At 38.6% G+C, this 23,715-nt stretch overlaps 1 protein-coding gene across 1 annotated transcript in view; it reads right to left on the bottom strand.

Annotated features, from left to right (window-relative positions):
- Nucleotides 1-5,722, bottom strand: part of fgfrl1a (fibroblast growth factor receptor like 1a) — an 84,461-nt gene extending 78,739 nt beyond the window's left edge. The window contains exons 1-2 of the mRNA XM_037780693.1: nucleotides 5,214-5,722; nucleotides 2,271-2,374 (exon numbers count right to left, since the gene is read on the bottom strand). Of these exons, the coding sequence (XP_037636621.1) occupies nucleotides 2,271-2,331 (61 nt within the window). The 5' untranslated portion in view covers nucleotides 2,332-2,374; nucleotides 5,214-5,722. The remainder of the gene's footprint in view (nucleotides 1-2,270; nucleotides 2,375-5,213) is intronic.
- Between the last annotated feature and the right edge of the window lie 17,993 nt (nucleotides 5,723-23,715).

The following is a 23,715-nucleotide window of genomic DNA, read 5'->3' as shown; positions in this document are numbered from 1 at the left end:
ACTGGAGATTGTAATTATGAGTTTTTTTTACTTCTCATTATCTCATTTAATATACCAAATTGTTCTAAATGAATTCTTTATTTTGCGACCTTGCTGCAAATGGTCAAATACAGTTGCAGTAATTGATCCAGTAAGTGCCGGATCTGCCAGATTCTGGGTTAAAATATGATATTATCTGCCTCAGTTCTGATTTATTTAAGTAGCTTAAATTCTTCGCTGCAGTTAATTTCTTGAAGAAATCTACAATTTCCTGTCATTCTTCTTGTCCATGATTCAGATAGTTCTTCTGTTTTGTTAAACTAAAATGATACTTTAAGATGAGATACAGACAGAGAACAGATGACATGCTGCTTTACTCAAGTTCAAAACCACAAATTCACAATCACATGGTATGAACCTCAGACCACAAGGCCACCAAAAACCCAGCGTCCCTCTCATCACTAACATCCCAGTGCTGTGTAGACGTCTTTCAGCTGCCTCTTCATAGTCTTCAATCAGTGTCACACATGCAATAATAAAATGTTTTTTATTACAACCTCATTTCACAGCAGCTTCAGTTAGATTTCTGCAGAGCTAATACTGTAGTTTAACCAAGAGATATGATCTGTCCTGCAACTCACGTGTAGCTCATCACAAGATAAGAGAGCACTTCAGTCTCTAATAGGTTCATTAAGACATTTTGTCCCCTCTGTCCTCTTCATGCTCTCCTGCCCTCTCTCTCACATCCCCCTCCTATAATCTTCGCTTGTCCATTTTTTCCCATTTCTTCCTAGTTCCTTTTCTTCTTGCCCTACTTCTCTTCTTTATCTTTTATCATCCATTATTACTCCAGTTTTCCTGATGTCCTGGGGCCCCCTTTTCTTTCCTTCACCCCATTTCATCTCCTCTTCCCTCCCTCCCACCCTTACCCCCGCCTTCTGCCTCTCTCTGCTGCCTGCCCTGGTTTCATTGACAGTCTGCAGGCGGTGAGGGGGAGGAAATGCTGTAGCATTGCACAGCAAACATCCCTAATAGGCTAATCTAATCTCATCTCTTTGCGGTCTATGGCCCTGTGTTTACTTTCGGCCCTGTGTCTGCACGCTGCCTCGGCCTCGCCTCGCTGAATGCAGCTTTGTTCCCGCTTGAAAACTCATCACTGGTGTGATCTCGGGAACGGGCGCCAACTCCACGACCGTCTGCCCTTAACGCCTGCATGCTGGGGATCGTTCTCATTTATGAATAGCTTCTGTAGCTGTTGTTGTTTGTTTTTTAACTATGTTTAGTTTTATTGAGAGAGACAAGGTTGCGTGCCAAGTACTGAGGGTACTTCTCTATATCTGACCCTGACCGCCAACTTCCCTGTGGGGTTGTTCAATTTAGATTTTGAGTTCAATTTTACTCCGCAGCCAACAAGGTAGCGTCTTTGCAAAATAAGCAGGAGGTAGAAAACCACACGAGAGTAACTGAATAACCAGCCAAAGTCAAAAGTTCACTGACTATCTAAAGAGCAAAAGCATTCGTGAAGTAAAGTTCAACCAAGGACAAATGTCTGCAGATAGTCCAAAATATCTGAGCGAATGTTTCAGTGCAGAACGAGCCAATGAAGGATTACAAAGATGTTTACAAAGCACATTATTAAAGTAGTTCCAAAGACCAGATGATAGAAAAGATGAAAAAGATATAGGAGAGGGTTCACTCCTGCTACTGTCCTCCCGTCCAACCTGATATCACGTCAAAGCATTCCTGAGGCGTGAATATTACACGCGTGTATGAAGGTGAACAACAAAACCATTCACTTAGGTTTAGGAAACAAAACCACTTAGTTAGGTTTAGGAAAAAACGTCATGGTTGGCCTTAAAATAAGTATGGTAACTAAGTATAACATGTATAGAAACAACAAAACATCTGTACGGTAAACACGTCACAAAACGTAACTTACAAAATACTTCTTATTGCACACTTTTTGCCTTATGCATTATCGGGTTATTCATATGCCTTTTCGTGCAGCCGGACCGTCCCATCATACGTTCAGCTTTAAGGACACAATTGTGTCTGAAACCAAAGTCAAAGCAATCGTACCACCATGTTTCCAACAAATCCTTCCGAGGTTGGAACAGAAGCAAGAATGTAAAAATAGGAACTTTCACTCCAGTATATTTACTCCACGCCAGGTGAAGAACTACTGAAGTACCGCCACATAGTGATGTCAGCTGCAGTGATTTATCTTACTGCTGGCATAGATGACTGTAATGCTCCGAGTCTCTGTGGAAATCAGTGCTTCTGTTACTCACCTCTGGCAGCAGTGGACGTCACGACCACCTCCAGCAGCAGAAAGACCCAGAGCAGCTCCATTTAGGCTTAATTCTCTGGAAGAAGAATCCTCAGCCTCTTAGATCTGAAAGGAAATGAAGTTGCTTATTAAAGGATAACAGGTGATATCCTGTATCTATTTATGACATACTGAGTAATTATTTCCCACCTCAAAGGTGCATTTTAATCTTCGTATAAATCATCAGTTTATCTAAACTGCTGTATTGTCCTCTGCCAGACTCTGATTTATTCCAAAAACCCACCAGCCATATTCATCATTTCACCATCTGATGTTTTTTTTTTTTTTGATTAATTGCTGCCCAAAATAGCCGCCAGCGCAAAGGAATAAAACGTAATTTACTACCAACTGGCTGACAGCTGGTGAGCATCTTTGTGAAAACCTGCCTTGGATTTCAGAAGAGAAAGGAATAACTTGATTAGAGCTGCAACGATTAATTGATTAGTTGCCAACTATTAAATTAATCTGCAACTATTTTGATAATCGATTAATGGGTTGGAGAAATTTTCTAAGAAAAAAAAGTCTAAATCCTCTGATTCCAGCTTCTTAAATGTGAATATTTTCTGGTTTCTTTATTCCTCTATGACAGTAAATATCATTGAGTTGTGGACAAAACAAGACGTTTGAGTTGCAGCCCTAAACTTCATAGAAAATAATCAACTTATTCCTTAATAAAGGAAAGTAATAAAATGTAATTTCTCTGAACAAAGCTGAGAGACATGTGTATTTCTTATAACACCTTTAATTCCTGTTCAGATGTTTTAAAACCCACCAGGCTAAAGTTTCTAAAAAGGTAGATGTTAGATAGGAGGTGAGGAAGAATACATGCACTCACTTCAAAACTTCATCTCCTCGGTTATTTGGGTTCACAAAAGTCCTCGGCAGTCAGAATAAAATAAAGTGTTGCATCACTGGCTGGACATCGACTACAAATCCGCCCTAATGGCACAGGAGCAGAGATTTTCTGAAAGTCAAACTATTTTCCTCGCAGATTTATTCCGTCCACCTGTCCATATGTCTCTCCTTACAGTGGTTTTAATCTTTCCGCCACATAAATTCTTCCCCGAACCTTATGAGATCATATTTCAATACTTCACATGCTGTATCTTTGATCAGCATCTGTCAACCTCAGCAGTCTCAGTTCACCAGAAACTGCCACACACTTAAAAAGTGCAGGATAATTGATTTGATTTGTGGCAATCAGATTTCCAACCCCCCAAAGTAGTAGGTTAGTCACATTTTTATTTGAATAAGTGTCGAACTTATCTAAAGAACAATCTTTATTCCCTAAATTTACAATAAACATCATACAAAGCAGCTGAAAGTGGCTGTAAATTAAAGAGTAAAAGTTTCTTTAAGGAGGAGCAGAGTCTGCAACCTGTGATTGTTTCCAAAACAGGAGGTCTAATGAATTTATATTTATCACTTGTTTAAAATCAATAATTTGCATGCCAATTAAATAAATCACACATGCACAAAAGCAGTATGTTTTCAGATCATCAATGATTGACTTTGGTTGACAAGATGTTCTCTGATCTGTCCTGTTACAAAAACAAATCCTGTAGAAATTACGCATAGCAATGACTTGTCAGTGGTGGAAAGTAACTAAGTACATTTACTCAAATACTGTATACAACTACAATTATGGCGTACTTACTTTACTTGAGTATCACTTGTTTAAAATCAATAATTTACATGCCAATTAATTAAAAAAAACCTGCATCATAAACCCTGTTCACTTGCCTTCATACAGTATTCAACTTCCCTTATTAAACCATATTGTACTATATACAGTATGTGAATGAGCTGGCTCTAGTTATAACCACTTTGCAAGAGCAGTAACATGTTATAACACAGACAACTTCACAGATATGACAAAACTTGACTTTCAGTAACAACTCCTGTAGATTAATAGAAGAAGATATAAGAATCTGCATATATTTGACTCTAAATTAAACTTTTAGACTTAATCAGAAAACAAAACTAATAGAGAAGAAATGAAGAGTTGATTAGGAGATAAAACAAGTTCACTTGTCCCCCATATGAGAACTACGAGGACTTTAAGAACTTTAAACACGCACGATCTGCAACCACCTTGGACTCTAACCACTGGTGCACTTTACACTTTCTTTACACTATACATCCTATATACACTTACTTTACACTATGCATCCTAAATACACTTACTTTACACTATACATCCTATATACACTTACTTTACACTATGCATCCTATATACACTTACTTTACACTATACATCCTATATACACTTACTTTACACTATACAGTACATCCTATATACACTTACTTTACACTATGCATCCTATATAGACTTACTTTACACTATGCATCCTATATACACTTACTTTACACTATACAGTACATCCTATATACCACTTTATAGACTGCACATATGAACATATTACATTTATTTATTGATGGACTGTACACACTTTGTTCACCCATTCACTCTGTATCTTTTAAATCTCTATTATTGTTTTTTTTAATATAATTTTTGTATACCTTTACCTCTCCTGTGTTTCACTCTGTTTGCTGATGTTGCTGCTTTGACACCTGAATTTCCCTCTGGGGATTAATAAAGGTTCATCTTATCTTATCTTATCTTATCTTAAAATTAAATGAATAAGAAAAAATGCATTACTGTCTTTGTCACTGTAATCATAGCAGCCAGATATAATATTACACTATAGTACAGTGCAAAATCTGAGAAAATGTTTAAAAAAGTATAAAATTATTGACATCTTTCCACAATTCATTACTGTATAATGTGTTATCTTATCTTTAAACGCACTATAAAGTCAGACAGATAAGCATTAAGACCCTGTGGATATACATTATAAATAAATATTACAGAGACTTTGGCTGATAATAAAGTTGGACTTACTGTAAAAGAAAGTGATGAGATCTCCACAGTCTTGTTACCCTCCTGTGACATGCACATATAGCATGCCTTTCTCCAGAAAACAGTCCTTCACCTCCTCTCCAGTGATGTTATGATGAACTTAATCCGTGATTCAAGCCAGGAATAATAAAAGAGACGCGTCTGGCAAAGAAACGCACACTTGCAGTGAATGAAGTTTGACAAAAGTATAAAAAGTAGACTAACCGAGCGAAAAATATGTGTTTAAATGTAGAAAAAAAGAAAAAAAGAAAGATATATAGGCTCAGGTCAAACACGTGAGGCTGCAGTAGTATTTCTGAATGACAGTCCACATGTAAAAACCCTCGAGAGAGAGAGACAGCAAGAAAGAAAGAGGAACAACTTTCTCTACAAGTCCCGCCTGTTCTCGTATCTATCCACACACTTCTCTATTAAAAGAAAAGCCTGAATACTATATCTCCACATTGCCTCCAGCAGCAGCAGCTCAGCGTCCAGATTTCAGCTGCAGGCGAGAAAACAAACCGAGCGTCGACTGAGCGTCCAGAGTGAAGAACTTTCAGCCAATCAGAGAGCAGGCCAATCAGACAGCGGACCAATCAGAGAGCAGCAACGGGCTGGACAAATTTGGAGCGGTTTAAGGGGGAATAAGAAGAAGAGGGGACATTATCTCTAATTAACTTAAATCATGTGTTATTAACAAAATTGTGATTTCCATTATTCATTATATTAATTTTTTATTTTTATTTTTATTTTTATTATTATTATTATTATTATTATTATTATTATTATTACTACTAGCATTAGTAGTAGTAATTATAATATAATAATATTTTTTATTTGTATAGCACCTTTCTAAACATAGTTTCAAAGTGCTTGCACAGATACAATGAAATACAGACAAAATAAAAACAACAATAAAAGAACAAAACTTAAAGACCAAATAATGAGAAAACTAAAACATGTAACCAGTGGTATCAAAACAATAAGTTACTACACATAAGCCAAAAGAGGGAAATATAAGGTGTGGGGAAAAGGTGCATCAAGCTGTTGCAATACGGAGTTAAAAAAGCCTTTTTGTAAAAATGGGTTTTTAAAAAAGATATTAAATTGGTAGTAGTAGTAGAAGTTTTTCCTATTTTCAATTCTATTCTATTATATTCATGAAGTCTAGTGTATGTACAGTACCACATTGCTTTGCTCTGTGGTCAGTGAGAGCTCACTTCAAGTATCATTATGAGCCAACACTGCCACCTCATGGCAATTAGACGTTATTACATCAATAGGCCTCAGGAAGTCCCTGAGGGTCATTAAGGAGAACCCTCCCCCCTCACAACAGCCTGTTCTCCCTCCTGCCCTCTGGTAGAAGATACAGGACCACCAGGACTCTCACCAGCAGACTGAGGAACAGTTTTTTCCCCCAGGCCATCAGACTTTTGAATAGATAATTCATACGACACCTTCTCACACAAAAAGTGCAATAAACAAGTGCAATACCTCAATCATATATCTTATACTGTAAATACTGTATATGTTCTTAATATGCCTTGTACAAAGTATTTCCTTTTATAATTGTAATATAACTTATTATTTTAAATGGAGCTTCCCAGCAAAAAGCTTTTCACACAATTGTACTTGTATAACCAGCGTGACAATACACATCTTGAATCTTGAATCTTGAATCTTGAATCTTGAATCTTGAGGCTTTTACAAGATGAAGCTCACATATTGTATGTGATAACAGCAAAAATAGTTCCAGTAAATTCCCTGCAGCATTGATAGCATAGGAAGGGTAATATATAAATAATAATATAATGTAATATAAATAATAATAAAAACAAGTTCAAGTCTCTTTTTCAACTAATAAATCACACAAAAGCAGTGTGTTTCTGAATTATCAATGATTGACAGTGGTTGACAAGATGATTTCTGACCTGTCCTGTTACAAAAAAGTTTCTCAGGACTATGTTTTAGTTGTTTAGGAGTCCTGTAGGAATTGTGCAGGGCTATGCATTGTCAGTGGTGGAAGGTAACTAAGTACATTTACTCAAGTACTGCACTTGACTACAAATTTGAGGTACTTACTTTACTTGAGTATTTTCATTTTCTGCCACTTTATACGTCTACTTCTCTACAATGCAGAGAGACATATTGTATGGATTGTAGGTTTTACTCCACTATATTCATTTGATACCATTATTTACTAGTTACTTTGTACATTCCGATTGAAAATATAATATAAGATAAGATAAGATAAGATAAGATAAGATAAGATAAGATAAGATATTCCTTTATTAGTCCCACAGTGGGGGAATCTGCAGTGTACAGCAGCAAAGGCGAAAGTGCAAAAAACAAGAAGCATCAGCTAACACAGTAAAAAAATGTTTATTTTTTCTTTTAAATGCTGACATTTGTCACGTTTGTTATGTAATTGTTCATTAGAGTGGAAATCCATTTAGTAAGTCAGTTTAACTTGGTTGACTGATTCACTTCCACTTTAAGGTCAGGCATTGACCTGGAATGGTTAAGATTAGAATAGGTCATCAGGCAGCGAGTCTCGCAAGAGTTTTGGCAAGTTTTTGCAAATTGTTTGTTACCATCTAGACACAACCTCCTTGAAGCCAAAGCAGAAGAGCCTTAAACTTGCATTCTTTCTAACAGCCAGCCGGGGGCGACTCCTCTGATCGTAAAAAGAAGTCTGATTGAATAGAAGTCTATGAGAAAATGAGCCTACTTCTCACTTGATTTATTACCTCAGTAAACATTGTAAACATGAGTTTATGGTCTCAATCGCTATAGTTTCAGGTCTTCTTCAATACAACAACTACGAGCCAATGACGACAAGTACTTGGCAAACAGCCAATGAAATTGCAGTGGGGCAACAGTAAATCAGAATCAGCTTTGGGCATGCATATTGTTGTTTTCCCACAATCGCGGCACTTGACATTGGGAGCATGACACCTCTTCCTAACTGGACGCCATGTGAACAAGCGGACATCAGATTGTTTCAGTTTTTCCCCAATGAAGATATCCTAACCTGCTGCATGCGTAAGCGAACAGGCTGAGTGACGTGTCACTTGTTTGAAAAACTCTTCATGTGAAGCATGGCGCACCTTCAACCTATTTTCATCAGTCAAAATCAACGCTGACAGTTAATCAATATAACTCTCTTGAATGTAATAGAGAGTGACCTCGCTCGTAGCATATCTGGGCATTTTTTCGTGATCCATTCGTCAGAGTTTGCTCGGTCACTGCATGTTAGGAGGAGGTATGATATCCCCACATTGTGGCCTCTCCCAAGAACAATTAAAACTGTTATATCCTGCCACTGACCTTGAATTGTATAGTGATGATAAATAACAAATGTCATGCATTAATACAGAATAATATTAATTTCTAAATTACTCAGTGCCACTAAAACCACATTATGTTTTCCAGCAGGTGGCGCTTTAGGCCTCCAATGTCTTGTGAGGGGTGATAACACCAGCTGATCCCATGCAAAAATATCTGAAACCACAGGTGTTTACTTTACCCAGGTAACTACAGATATGAGGAGGTATTGTAATATGTATTGTAGATATTCAGTGTTAGTCAATATCTTCTACAAAATTGCAGTAGTGAAAACTGGCTTGTTTTGCTTGGTTTAAATCAGTTCAAATTGAGGTGCATATTTGAAAGCCAGTGGAGATACAGTCTGCCTACTTGTTAAAGATGATGTTATCTAAACATATTTACATTTGACCTTCAAGTTCTCAAATCCACTGGACACACAGAGAGAGTTCCTTAGTTTATTAAAACATGCCCAAGCTTGTTGGATGATAGTCAATGTTTAAACACGAATCAAAGATAAATACATTGAATGCTTCAGGACCAGATTTAAATGAGTTAATTTCCGGCCTGTATTTGGGCTCAAAACAACCTGAAATGGGTTGAAGGACGTTTTAGGACATGCAGCACTTAAGATCAGTTAAGCAGTCATTTAATACAGCCATCTTTACAGCTTACAGCTAAAATAATTTGGTTTGACTGTGAAACACAGCAGAGTATTGTCTATGGCTGCGCTCCAGTTCCAGAGCTTTAACCGCTGTGTTTTATTTCTGCATCAGGAGACGCCAGACCAAACTCCCCTCAGAGAGTCTCACAGAGTGTCTGAGCAGCTGGGAGGAACTTTTAATGCTACCTGGAAATAAATGTGAGACCAATTCATAAACCAGAGAAAAGAAACAGAGTCAGACCGTCCCATCCCAGTTGATACATTAAAAGTTCTCATGTCTTATTTAACACAACAGTAAAAGTCTGACTTGAGGTCATTAAGTGAAACTATGACAGTTTATCAGTGGCGAGTAGAGGAAGATGTGGCTCTATCAGTGTGATTATGTGCTTTGTGTAAAATGTTCATGACTCCATTCTGTCAAATCTTAATATTTAAAACCTGTTTTCCTTCTTTCTACAGCTTTAATCTTGCAATATATTGTTGGTTGATACATACAATAAAGTTATGAAAAAATTAAATGAGCAAACACCAAGTGATTTTTTTCATATGTAGAGCTTTTTTTTCTACTTTTGTACACAAGAAAAGTCAGAAAATGTACTGATTCTACTCTAATATTTGAGGTATTATGTTGACAAGTATCCCTGTGAAGTGAAATTATCATAATCTAGAAGGTTATTGTCACTATGTTTGTGTTATCAATATTAAAACTCAAAACAGCTCAAAAATATCATTTAATTTGACTGAATTCATACTTGATGAGACTGTAGATGTGATGCATATAGCATATTATGTAATTATTAGGGCTGTCAATCGATACAAATATTAATATAATCGCATGATTGTCCATAGTTAATTATGATTAATCACACATTTTTTATCAGTTCAAAATGTACCTTAAAGGGAGATTTGTCTCTTATCAACATGGGAGTGAGCAAATATGCTTGCTTTATGCAAATGTATGTATATATTTATTATTCAAAATCAATTAAAAACACAAAACAATGACAGATATTGTCCAGAAACCCTCACAGGTACTGTATTTAGCATAAAAAATAATGCTCAAATCATAACATGGCAAACTGCAGCCCAACAGGCAACAACAGCTGTCAGTGTGTCAGTGTATTGACTTGACTATGACTTGCCCCAGACTGCATGTGATTATCATAAAGTGGGCATGTATTGAAAGGGGAGACTTGTGGGTACCCATAGAACCCATTTTCATTCACATGTCTTGAGGTCAGAGGTCAAGGGACCCCTTTGAAAATGGCCATGACAGTTTTTCCTCACCAAAATGTAACGTAAGTTCGGAGCGTTATTTAACCTCCTTGATGACAAGCTAGTATGACATGATCGTACTGTAAAGGACAGAGTGTGTCGTATCCTACAGATGTAAAAACCCCCTGAGGCAAATTTGTGATTTGTGATATTGGGCTATACAAATAAAACTGACTTGTCTTGAAATGTCAGGGGTCTTTATTGCAGTTTAATTCCATGTTTCCTCCAGTAGATGGTAGCAGAGGACTATATCAAGGGAACAAAAATACACACACATCCATGCACACATGTAGTATTTTATGTTTTACAGTAAGTAAGGCAATAGTTGTAAAAACCTGCTTTTCTTCTCAAATCATCATGACAGATGGTGGGAATATGGTTGAGTATGCTCCATTGAAATCCATGCACTGTGACAGGCTGGAACTATTTCTGGTAAAGTCTATTTAGTGTGTGTGTTAGAGAGAGAGAGAGACCATGTGTCCATTCCTGTATGCTCTGAAGTCATGTTTTTTATATATCTGGAGACATCATGTGTGTAGTAATGTATTCAATAGCTCTGTCCTAACTCCTCCAAACTGATCCAACACACACATTCATTAATTACTGTGGAGTGTAATGGTTTTCACCTCTTGCAACTGTTGCAGAACAGCTAATTGTCTGATGAATACTACTTCTGTGAGAGGCTCTCTGTGCTCTTTATTATATCATTAACCTCTGCTCTAATTCCTGCTCTTTGTCTGCCCCAAAGATACGGTTCACCAGAAACCAGAAGTCCATTTAGTTTTCCACACGCAGAGAGTGAGAGAAGCAGTCGGCCAGCAGCAGTGACGGTCTCTGAGAACATGATCATAACTCAACTTGTGCAGAACATCCTCTGTCAGCAGCGGATTACATACTAACCTTAAACATGTCCCATGACAAACTTCGGTATTTTTTAAACCTGGACTCTATTTTTGCATGAGTTTGTGTCTATAAGACTAATGAAGTTTGGCGAAAGTTCAGTCAGGGAGACATTCTCTCTTTACGCTCTCATTCATTCACAAATCTCTCTGTCCCTCACACTCCATCAGCTGACTATGGGCGTTCACTCTAAGTTAAACCCACCATGATCTCCTTAAGCCAATCATACCGTTGCCGTCAAACTGTAAATAAAAGACTGTTCTCCTCTCCGCTGTCAGATGGGAGGGAGCAGTATGAACGTACGCGACCCTCCTCCACCCCATTCACCTCCAGTCTTCCCTCACATCCAGTGTCCAAGGTTCCTTCCACTGAGCTCATCACAATTCTCGCTCCACACATCCCATCATCCAGATCTTCAGCCAACTCTCTTTACCACTTCACCACCAACACCAGTGTCTAGACTCTATCGAGGGAATATAACTGTACTAAATCATGGCATTACTTCCCCCCTGAATATGACTACGTTATGATATGGGGCTCAGGGGCCCCCTAATGGTACGTGTCCACAGGCTCCGTCCTTTCCACACTTACCATTCATTGTCTATGTAAGCAGCCGTGCAATGCATTCTGGTAGCGTGGCGGCGCGATTGTAGGAAACGGAGCGTCACGATACCCACTCCTTATTTGCATAAAGTTGAGGGCAAGTCTACTTTATGCAAATCACGGGCGTCCTATGCGACTCCCCGCCTCTCGAAGCTCCTGCGAATCTTTTAAAATAAACGTTGTCCATCAGAAATAAAGACAGATTTAGCAACTGCATGGTTATTTCTCGCCTCAAATGTTTTCAGAAACACATTTTTGTGAACTATTTTCGTGAAATAAGAGTAGAAAGTTTCCAAACGAGCCTCCTATGCTATGAGCAGCAGCCCATGGAGGGAGAACGTTCGTCCAATCAGGTTGGGAGAGCCTTGTTTCTAGTGACAGCCCACCAAGCGTCTAATGCTGGGAAGCGTCGCGTCCCCTCACGATAAAAAACGCCCCTGTGGACACGTACCATAACCTGTTGGGCCCCCGGGCCTGTGCCCAGTAGGCCCGTTCAGTAATCTGTCAGAATGGTTTATGCATCATCTTCTGACTATGATGTGGTTTGTCTTGCAATCACTTCACCATGGTGGCACGATGATAACATCACAGACTATTCTAAATAAATAGTCTGAGTCTTACTGTACGAGTAGTATTTTCGTCCTGGGGGTCAGTGAAACCTGTGAATGCAGCCTTTCTAGTTCAGTTAGCGCGCCAGTTAGGACACGGTTGTTTTCATTATTAGGTTTTACTGGGCTTCAGCCAGTGCAAGAGGGCGTTTATATTCTGCAGGCGCAGCAAAATGTCACATTCAATCTGTACACTTTGTTTTCAAAAGGACATAATTAGCTAGCAGTTTTGAAACAATTATGGCCAAAGTGCACCGATTTCCCTTCGAAGCAAAACATAGAATTACTCAGGGAGAGCGAAACTGAATGGTGTGTATGTGTGAAACACTTGCGGCTTGGTTTTATTCCATTCGTACGTCTTCTTAGTCCAGTATCAAATGCTTTGTTTCTGTATCAGCTGCATGGAAAGAGTGGCCGTCCACCTCCACATTTTTAATCCTATCTACAGAGCGTTAAGCAGTTTAACACTTTTACATGCAGGAGCAGCTGAGAATGATTACTATTTATTAGCTGGGTTGGAGAAGGTTTGTTGATAGGAGGGCACACACACACATACACACACACATACACACACACACACGAGGGAAATTAAACAGCAGCTGCAGAGGAGTGTAATTTATTCAGCATCACCATACCTGTCCCAGTTTACCTGCCAGTTCAAAGATTTGGAAAAGCAATCTACTGAGTACCCAGGTGTGCTGCTGGCAAAAACAGATTTTAGATTTTCTAACAATTTCTAACAGAAAAACTGTTTATTGTTACTCTTGAACGTCCCTTTAAAGGCAGAATCAACTTTTTTTTAATTTACAAAACCAACAGCAGCATAACATGATAACAGTGCTGCAGAGCAAATATAGATTTTGAAAACCCTGAATGTGCAAAAATAAGAGATGTTTCATTATTACTTCGCTGTCATAAAGAGGTCAAATGAGTGATAATGTTGTTGTTGCTAGGGCGGTCTGACCAGTTGCTATGCGGCAGCCTCAGCTGTTGTAGGAAATGGCTCTGGTTAAAGTTTGAAAGGAGGGAAGGAAAGAGGGCGATGTAGCCACAAGGCTATTACTGTGCACTTGTGTGTGTGTGTGTGTGTGTGTATGTTAGCATGTATTTGTGTATTATCATCACTGTGTGAGCCGGAGCCGTTTAGGTTAATGTGTACATGTACTTAAAGTTTGCATACTGTGCAACGTTTTGTTGTGTGTTTATACCTTTGGCTGTTTCTGCATATACACTAATGTGTGTTTGTGTGTGTGTGTGTGTGTGTGTTGTAGTATGGCGGTCTCACCTCAAGCCTGAACCCAGCGTAGCCGCGGGGAAGGCTGGGCATTTATGAAGGAATTCTGTAATTTTCAAAACTGTGGTTTGAGTTTCACTCTTTTTAACAAGCTGGTTTGGGCACTGATAATGGAAAACGGCTGCAGAGAGAGAGAGAGAGAGAGAGAGAGAGAGAGAGAGACTTTTGGCAGCCTATGGATTCACTTCCCATTTCTCAAAATATGTTTTTTGTCGTTCAGGGACTTTTTGCATTATCATTTCCATGCTCATCAGACAGCAAACTCTGGACGACAACAGGAAAAGTTGGAAAAAAGCGGATATAAGTAGGGCATGAGATACATTGTGGAAACCCATCAATCCCACCGAGTGCCATGAACATGGAGTCTTGACCCTAAAAGCTGAACCAGGAATGACTCGGAGTACAATTTGAAACCTTGTCTGCTGTATTATTATTATTATTATCATCGTCTATACCTAAAAACAGGATTCAAATGTGATTTTTTTTCCACCTTGGCAGCTCCGTAATGTTCACCTTCTAGTTGTGGTCCCGTCAAAATTGACCAATTTTGCTGTTTAGCAAATGTGTTTTATTCTGTCTGCTTGCCATGAGGTTTTTATGACATCCTTCACACTAAATATCCATAAAATCTGAACTGAGAACCGAACTTGGCTGGTACTCACCTTACTCTGATTCATGCAGCCAAACTTGAGACCCGCTCGACCACATTTTGTTATATTTTGATTCCAAATGACAAATAACTAATGTGGATACAGCCAGAATATATATATATAAATAGACATGTGCACAGAGTAAAGCACAGCAGCCTACTTATTATTTTACTTTCTTATTGGTAGTTATAAAGTATAGACAAAATAATATATGAATTATGCGTAAATTAGAGGTGCAGTGTGTAGGATTTGGTGGCATCTAGTGGTTAGGTTGCAGATTGCAACCAGCTGAAACTTCTCCAGTGTGCCTAGCGTGTAGGAAAACTACGGTGGCTGGCGAGAAAACATGAAAATGTGAATGTCCCTCTCTAGAGCCAGTGTTTGGTTTGTCTGTTCTGGGCTCCAGTAGAAACATGGCAGCAGTGAAGAGGACCAGCTCCCTATGTAGATATAAACGGCTCATTATGAGGTAACAAAAAACACTTATTTTCAGGTGATTATACACTAATGAAAACGTACTTATTCATATTATATGTGTGTCGTCACTTCATCATTTTGTCGTATTAGACATTTGGGTGAAATTGTCATAATTAACATGTGAATTCTTCAGTTATGGCCAAAAATGTGTTTTGTGAGGTCACATTGACCTTTGATCATCAAAATGTAAGCGGTTCAAGTCCAAGTGGATGTTTTTGCCAAATTAGAAGAAATTTGAAGAAATTCTCGCCCCAGGTGTTCCTGAGAAATCACGAAAATGTGATGGATGTGAGGTCAGAGTGACCTTGACCATTGACCACCAAATTCTAATCAGTTCATCCTTGAATCCAAGTGGACGTTTGCGCCAAATTTGAAGAAATTCCCTTCAGGTGTTCCTGATATATATTGCGTTATCGCGAGTGGGACGGACGGACGGACGGACCACCTGTCCGGCCACGGCTATCGCCGACACAGAGACATAAAAACAACAACAACAATAATCAATTTTAAAACCTCACATTGGAAACAAATACACCTGTAATTTATGAATTTTAATGGATTTTTCTGAAACTTGAAATGCGAAATTTGTTCTTTTGGTGCCCGATTTACTGGATATACAGAATACTGCTGCTCAAAGTCTTTCTACTACCTCTACTAATAGTTATTACTGCTGTAGTACTACTACTGCTCTTACAAGTATTACTGTAACTAATACCACTGCTACACCCGGGAAGTGTCACTGCTGCTGCTGCTGCTGCCATTATCACCTGTCTTCTACAATACAATGACACCAGTTCTACTACAGCTGTCACACAATCTGTACAGTTTGTAGGAAACAATGGCCGTTTCAAGCACAACTTCTTGTTCCACATCTGGATGCCAGGTAGTTTGACCCCCCGCCTAAACACACACTCACACACACACACACACACACACATATACACGTATACACACACTGGTCCAAGCGACCACGGGGGCCTGTTAAGCTAACGGGAGATATTTAGCCCCCAGACTGGGAAAATAAAAAGTGTAATGTAATGGAGCCAGCTGTAAAAGCACAGAGTGGTACAGAGCAGAATGCAACAGGACATTGCCTAACCTAGTGTGACTCTGTGTAACCAAACCTGAGACTGGACGGATTCAGGGTCAGCACTGACCCCAGTCTGCCCAGTGATGATATCACTGTGACACTCCCTAATGACAATGACACAATGAGCAATGTTTGATGCTATTTTATGTATTTTAAAGTATGTATTTTTCAACCTGGACCCTATTTTCCCATGTTTTTGTGTCTAACTGACGAATACCGACAATTTCTTAACTTGGTCCAGTATTGAAGGAGAATGCTGTAGACGGCAGCTGCTGACAGGCAGCATTATGGTGCTATTGGGGCAAGCTGGCACCGTCATTTACATACACTAAAAGTGCTTGTTTCTGCCATGACAGGCTCTGATTGTTATTATAAGTGTCTGACAATATGGAAGGATAAAGGAGAGGCGAGTGGCAGCCGAGCAGAGTTTGCTGTGTTGGAGTACAGAAAGTGTAGCTTAGTGATATCTAAACGATTTTCAATGTCATGGCTGAATATTTAGATGATTTCCACAATGTGGATGAGGTCTTTGAATTCGATGGCCGCCTGTATTTATTTGAGCCAGAGTATACAGATATTCAGATTTCAGAACGAGACTTCTCCTTGAGCGGGACTTGGACACAATAACAAACAGACCGGACCAAGCGGAGGGTAAGAGAAACGTTTTATTTCTCTGTAGGGTCCGTTCCATATTGTTGTCAGACACTTATAATAATAATCTGAGCCTGTCAGTGGCAAAAACAAGCACTTTTAATGAACGTAAGGTTACACTGATGCTGCTCATTTGCCCTCGCAGCTAGTATTATATTTAATTTTTTTATTATATTTTTTGAAATTGTCATTTAGACACAAAAACATGGGAAAAAAGGGTCCACGTTAAAAAATACTGAACTTACCCTTTAAATATAATGAATTGATTTATTTCTATAAACTAAAATCTACTTATTTTCCAACTAATTGCACTTGATTATAATTATATAATTCTTTCAGTGATAACCCAGCATGTATACTATTTATTTTTTTTATGTCTGCACCATTACATAAAAGGGAAATTAGTAATATTTAATTTCTTCGACACTTTGAGACAAATTTTTGGAAAACATTATGAGGGTTTGAACAATACTTGGCCACACAACATGAGTTTGTAATGTACTAATATTATTTTTGTGAACAAATATTAGCAAATCCTGTTCATCATAGGTGATGAGAAAAAGAAACCAGCACTGTGAGGAAAGCTTCCTGGCGAGCATTTAGCGTTAAACTTCTCTTAAACTAACTCACAGAAGTGATTTTGTCACATTTATGATCGTTTGGGGGCTGCAAAACACAATGTAGAGACGGAGACGAAGCTCTGACTGCATGTACAGTTAAGTGTTTACATGCCAGTTGTGCCTGTGTGGGCCGTCTGGCACTGCAGCTAATAGTATTTAGTATATTCAGTGCTGCTGTAAATAGCCTGTGTGTCCGTATATATATGAGTGTGTGTGGGAGCTGGTGGCTTTCCGAGGTGTTGTTTTATACGTTTTCCTCCACGCTCGTTCTGAGTCGTTTCATTAAAAACGTTAGAAATGAAAGTTTTCATAAGAGCGATATTATTAACTTTACTTCTCGCTCCCCCACGCTCTGAGGTAATGCAGAGCAAAGAGGGATTTTACGAGCACTTAACACTAATGTTACACTAATGCTGTAGTCATGAGCTCATGTTCTGAGCTCGCCCACCTTTCACACTATATCGCACTTTCTCTCACTCCCTCCGCACTCTTAAAGGTGTTGAACTTTGTTACAACCTTGAGTTGTACAGTTTTCCTGGCTGTGATATACTGTAAATCCAAATATCTAGATTGTTTTATTATTTTTTAAATGGCAAAAAAAATCCTGTAGCTGTAACCTGAGTTGTGTCAAATGCAAAAATGTTATTTGCATTCATTTTTAGGCTCCTTTAATATGCTTCTCAGGATGTTTCTATTTCTGTCTTTCTTGCCATCTGCTTTCTATTCCATCAGTCTGTTTATTTTTCTTGCTTTCCCGCTTTTCATCTCTCCATCTGTCCTATTCTCCCTTTATTTTGTGTCTTCCTCTGCGTCTGTCTTTCTGCACACTTGGACGTCTGCAATTTGTGATCCAAAAATTCCAGACACTCTTTGTCACACTCGTAGGTTTTAATGACCCAAAATGACCAGCTTCCTTCCTTTTATTAATTAAAAGCTTGTTTTATGTGAATGGAGTACGTCATCGTTCTGTACTGAGTCCAAAGGTTACAGTGGGCACATGAGCCAAAAGCACCTCAACGTTATTTTCTGTTCTGTGTTTGTTCATTATTTTCACCAAACCAAATCTGTGCCATGAGCCTTTTATACCTGATGAGCCTTAGGAAAGTTTAAAAAAATCTAAAAAAACAAAATCAAAATCAAATAAATTAATTGTTTACCTCAGATTTAACTTCAACTTTAACTTGTCTCCAAGGGGAAGTTTGTCCTCCAGCCAGGTCAAACACAAAACACACACAAACCTGAAAACCACAGACTGTATATAAGAAGTGGTCGTAGTCACGGTGATGTCACCCATTGGTTTGTGGAATGTCGTTTTGAAGCCTCGAGTTTGGGATTTTGGCCGTCGCTTTCTTGTTTTTTTGCAACCAGAGGTGACACGAGAGGGTGGAGCTAAGTAAAACCGAACGCTGAATAAGACATTTTAAGGCGACCAAAATTTTACTATTAACTTTCATGAACTGAAAACACGCTGTGAAATGGTTAAAGTTGTAAGATGAAAACACGGACAACTCCCGCAACGGATAACGCTGTGGTAGCGACCTGTCAATCACAAGGTAGCCACACCCTAAAGCATCCCCTGCTTTATGGTCTATTTGACTCTAAATGGGACCATAATTTACTAAATGAACATCATGCTGTATTGAAGAAGACTTGAAACTAGTGATTGAGACCATAAACTCATGTTTACAATGTTTACTGAGGTAATAAATCAAGAGAGAAGTAGGCTCATTTTCTCATAGACTTCTATACAATCAGACTTCTTTTTGCAATCAGAGGAGTCGCCCCCTGCTGGCTGTTAGAAAGAATGCAAGTTTAAGGCACTTCAGCATTGGCTTCACTTCTCAGACCCGGATGTAGCCGCCTGGATAAAACATAATAAAATTGGCTACATGACACATATAACAAAAATATGCGTCAATGTGCATCAGTGAAAAAAAAGTAGAAACTTAGGCTTTGTTATCAACCCTCAATTATGTTTTATTACCACCAGATATGATGTATCTGTACCATAACAATCTGAAACTATTAAAAATATCAAAAGTTGGCATTGAATTTTCTTAATATTGTTAGCTACTTATTCATTGATAAGATATTTCCAGGTCTAAATTCGAACTTTGTTAATTTTAGCATTAGTAATTAGGAAACATCTTGCTTGTCTTAACATTAAACATTAACATTAACTGTCACGGTGCAGAGAGCAGTACAGGCAGGAAGGACCTAACTACAGAGACGGACTGACTCTAGGCAGATATTTTAATAGAATAAAAGTTTCCAGGTACATTAAACAGGCAGGTGCAGCTGGCAGACACGGGCAAACGAAAACAACGAAAGACGAACCGACAAAGAACAAAGGAACTAAATAGTGAGTGACTAACTGGGGAAGTGAGAACAGGTGAGCAGGAGGTGAGGTGAGTGCAGGACTAATGAGGGACAGGTGAAACTGATCAGGGCGGGACAGACAATCAAAAAGGCGGGAAACAAACAAAGGCAGGAAGAGACACAAGAGGAGAGGACTTTCAAAACTAAAACAGGAAACAAACTAACAAAAACCCAGGACCATGACATTAACATTTACATATTTTGTTTGTTGTTTTTTAAATGTTTGAATTCGCCAAACTTTGGTATTTAAAATTGTGTTTTTGGTATTTATACAGAAAGGTATTAGCACCGCCTTCAAAACTTTCAATACTGAGACTATGAGCATCAAATGTATAATAATTTAAAAAATGTTTCCAGTGTAGCCCGTACTTATTGAAGTCATCGTAAGAATCATATTCAGGTTGTAAATATTCATCCTTATTGTATATCTTTGGTGACAGGCTGAGCATTTATAACGTCTTCTTGTATTTTAAATAAAAACAAAAGACCTACAGGCCGACACATTTTTCAGATTTTTTCGAGTTCATTCAACAAAGTGCTATCAGGAATGTAAATACCTCCCCGCCTCCCTCCTCTGACATGAAGTAACGGACTGTTTGTTAAGCAGTACATTTCTCTTTATCTCTTAAAGTCACACACACCCACACCGAGACCCAGCGTCACCCCGTGTTTGTCCACCTGTAAATCAGAGTCCCGGGCCGAAGTTATCAGCCCGGCTTAACGGGCCGTATTTACTGGCTGTGAGCGCCGCTACAGGTCCACAAGTATGACTTATTACTCTCCGCTCACGCACGCTCGCTAGTCACACATGAAAGTATATGAATGTCGGTGAAGTCACGCACACACGAGCCCATGCGGAGAGCCATTATTTTTTATACTGTTTACCATTCCTGCAAAGACCTAATCAGTTGATTTACAGGCTCCTTCAGCCGTTATGTATTTCAGCATGTTCCTTTTATATTAGATTCAGGTTTCTGCTACGTTTTACTTTGTTTTTATAGGCCAATTTAGAACCACTGAGCTGCCCCCCGTTAATGCCTCAACATGCTCTGCGCCTCTGGTCCATAAAGCTTGTTTTAATAAAACCTCTTCTCTCCAGTCTGATGACAGAAGAACCAGTTTACAGTCTCTATTCAGAACAACCGCTGCTGCTGTTTGAGTCACTTTAACACTTGAATGATACGACAAAAGTATGTACAGAATGCACCAATATATGGACTGATCACTCAACTAATAAATCAATACATAAAGAAAGGAGGGTGTGAAGGAATTCTGAATTAAATTGGAACCAGGTAAATTTCATTATCTCGTCCTGCTTGAGTTTCTTTAATGTGTGTTCACTCTATGAGAAATTTGGCTGGTGGGTCGCCAGCCCGGTCGCAAGACAAGGTGTGTGAATGACGCGATGATGTGCAAGGCAAAAGCGTGCAATAAGAACGCCGTTCTTGCTTTAGGCGTGGCATTTTCACGCCATGTAGTCTGTACTGACTGCAATGTAAATGCATCCACGTGAATACACCTATAGTGGATGGGAAGAGAGGTGGATGGGTCCAACAAACACAGGACTTTCAACCAGGAGGCCAGTGTTTGAGACCGGTGTTTTGTTTTGTAAGTTACGTGGTAACACTTTACAACACTAATCATGACTCATTTATTCATTAATATAGGATCTCCCAGTCTGTTCTCTAGTAACTCATCATCATCTACTATGTAGTCCTCCATTAGGAGTTATTAGAAAAGTATTTATTAATGATTCATCGATTATCAAGTCGTTTTTTAATTTATTTGTTCCTCACTCATTTCTCAATTAACTAATCATTAGCTACTCTATACAATTATATTAGGAGTTACTCATTAACTAATGGTTCACTAGCAGTCCTCATTTGTTCCCTAACATTTTTTGTGTACAGTATTGTAAAGTGTTACCAGTTACATTAGCGTCGTTTGTGACGTGTTTTCCATACTGATGTTACATTGTTTTCATACGTATTTTAAAGTGAACCATGATGCAAAATGTGGCAAAACACGGCACTGACGCGCTGTCCTCTGTTGGACAGGCAGGTCTATTACATGCTTTGGCGTGATACCGGGTTGTGGGTCACGAGTGGGTCTGATACATTTACTGATTGATATACAACAAAATATAGTTTGAGATACTGTGAGCAAAAAGACATGAACTCAACTAAAAGATTCTGACTGTTAAAAGGCCAATGAAGCCAGAACATGACGTTTAATTTGGCCTTAATGTGGGAATTTGTCATTTGAACACTAAAACGTATTAAATTATTAAAGGCAGAAGTCACTTTGCTGGAAAATTAGTAAGTTACGTGACGAATAAATCAACGTTTTCACGTGGGTTACGAACAGCGGTCTCCTGAGGGAAAGGTGGGATGTTTTTTGACTTGCCCATCCACCCCGACATCCTCCCTACGTGGCATTTGTCACTGGTTCATGGTTACGTGGATTACATGTGAACTGATTTTGTGGGATATACTGTATACAAATTACAGTGCATTACTTTTCGTAGGTATAGCTAGGAAAGGAGTCGGGAACAGCCTGAGTCCTTGTCATTTAAAAACAGATCAAGTAAAGTTGTACTGAAAGACCAACGCTTTTTCTCATGTTCATGTTTCCTGTCCTGGTGAGCAACTTCTCCCAGCTTACTCCGGCCCACAAGAAATGATTGCACCTCAAGTGAGTTGTTGATCATGTTACCACAGAGTGATTGCAATGTTAAAATTAGTTTAGCTCTTAAAGTGCTGTTAAACGCCTTCATGACAACTCCCAGGAATAAATTTAGCCATTTTTAACCAGAGAACTTCACTAAATGTCACTTGAATGTGTGTGGGCTCCTCTGAAATGTCATGGTGTTCTCAGTACTAAAAACAACTGGCTATTTTCGGACTGCTGTAAATATGCAAACATTTCCTCTGTAAATGAAGCCAGTACTGTAAAAAACAACAACACACAGACACACAACCTTATTGCTTTTCATTGCTTTGTTCCATATTAGAGGAGCAACCTTTCAGCTTGATGTGTTGGCTGTATCTTCACTTTCTCACCCTCATGCGAAAGCTTTTTATGAAGTTCAACAACTTATTTCCTTCATTTTATTTTTAATATCATGAAGGAAATAATCAACTGTGAGGGTGTTTTATAGGCGCTCGCATCCAACAATGAAATGTCAGTGATATAGTAAAATGTGAAAATGTAATCATGATGGCTAATATTGACCCATTTGTTCCTGCAACTCAATCTTTTATTTCCCTTTGGTGAAAATGTTCTCTTGGCTTGCTTAAGCACAAATGTGAAGAAATCTTCAAAATTGGTGAACACTTTTCTTCAATATACTCCATTATAGTTGAGGAGAAAACTGTCTTGCCATGTGCCCAAAGACTAGTTATAGTATGATAAGAAAATAGCTGTATCTCAGAAAATACAACAAGCACAGTCAAGTATTTGGTATCTATGAACTCATATGCACACATACGCAGTGTAAAAAAATATTCCGTATGTAAAACATTTAATAAACACAATGTTAGCATTTAAAAAAAATCCTGACTTTGACAATTAATAAAAGTGTGATTTTTCATGTAATCTAAAAATGTCAAAGTTGTACTGTTAGATATACCTGCCCAAAGTATGTCCGTACCAGATTTCAAGACTTTTAACCAATCAGAATAAATGTTGTGGCATTTTTCCTCGTCATAGTGAGTAAACATAATGAGTTTGTTGACTGGCCTGAGTCCTGACCTCGACCCATTCAACAGCAGACCTTATCATCCGACAACAGAGTCCGGCCTCTGTAATGTTCTCGTGTCTGAATCCCTGCAGCCAGGTTGCAAAGTCATGTGGAAAGCCTGAAAACAAAAGAGTGGAAGCTTTTATAGCAGCAGATTAATACATATCTATTAAGCAGCATATGGTTTTGGAATGAGATGTTCAACAGTCACATCTGGGCGTAATG

Source organism: Sebastes umbrosus, chromosome 9 (assembly GCF_015220745.1).
Source record: "Sebastes umbrosus isolate fSebUmb1 chromosome 9, fSebUmb1.pri, whole genome shotgun sequence".
NCBI lineage: Eukaryota > Metazoa > Chordata > Actinopteri > Perciformes > Sebastidae > Sebastes > Sebastes umbrosus.
Note: the sequence above shows the minus strand (reverse complement) of the source record. Positions and strands in the feature narration are given on the sequence as shown.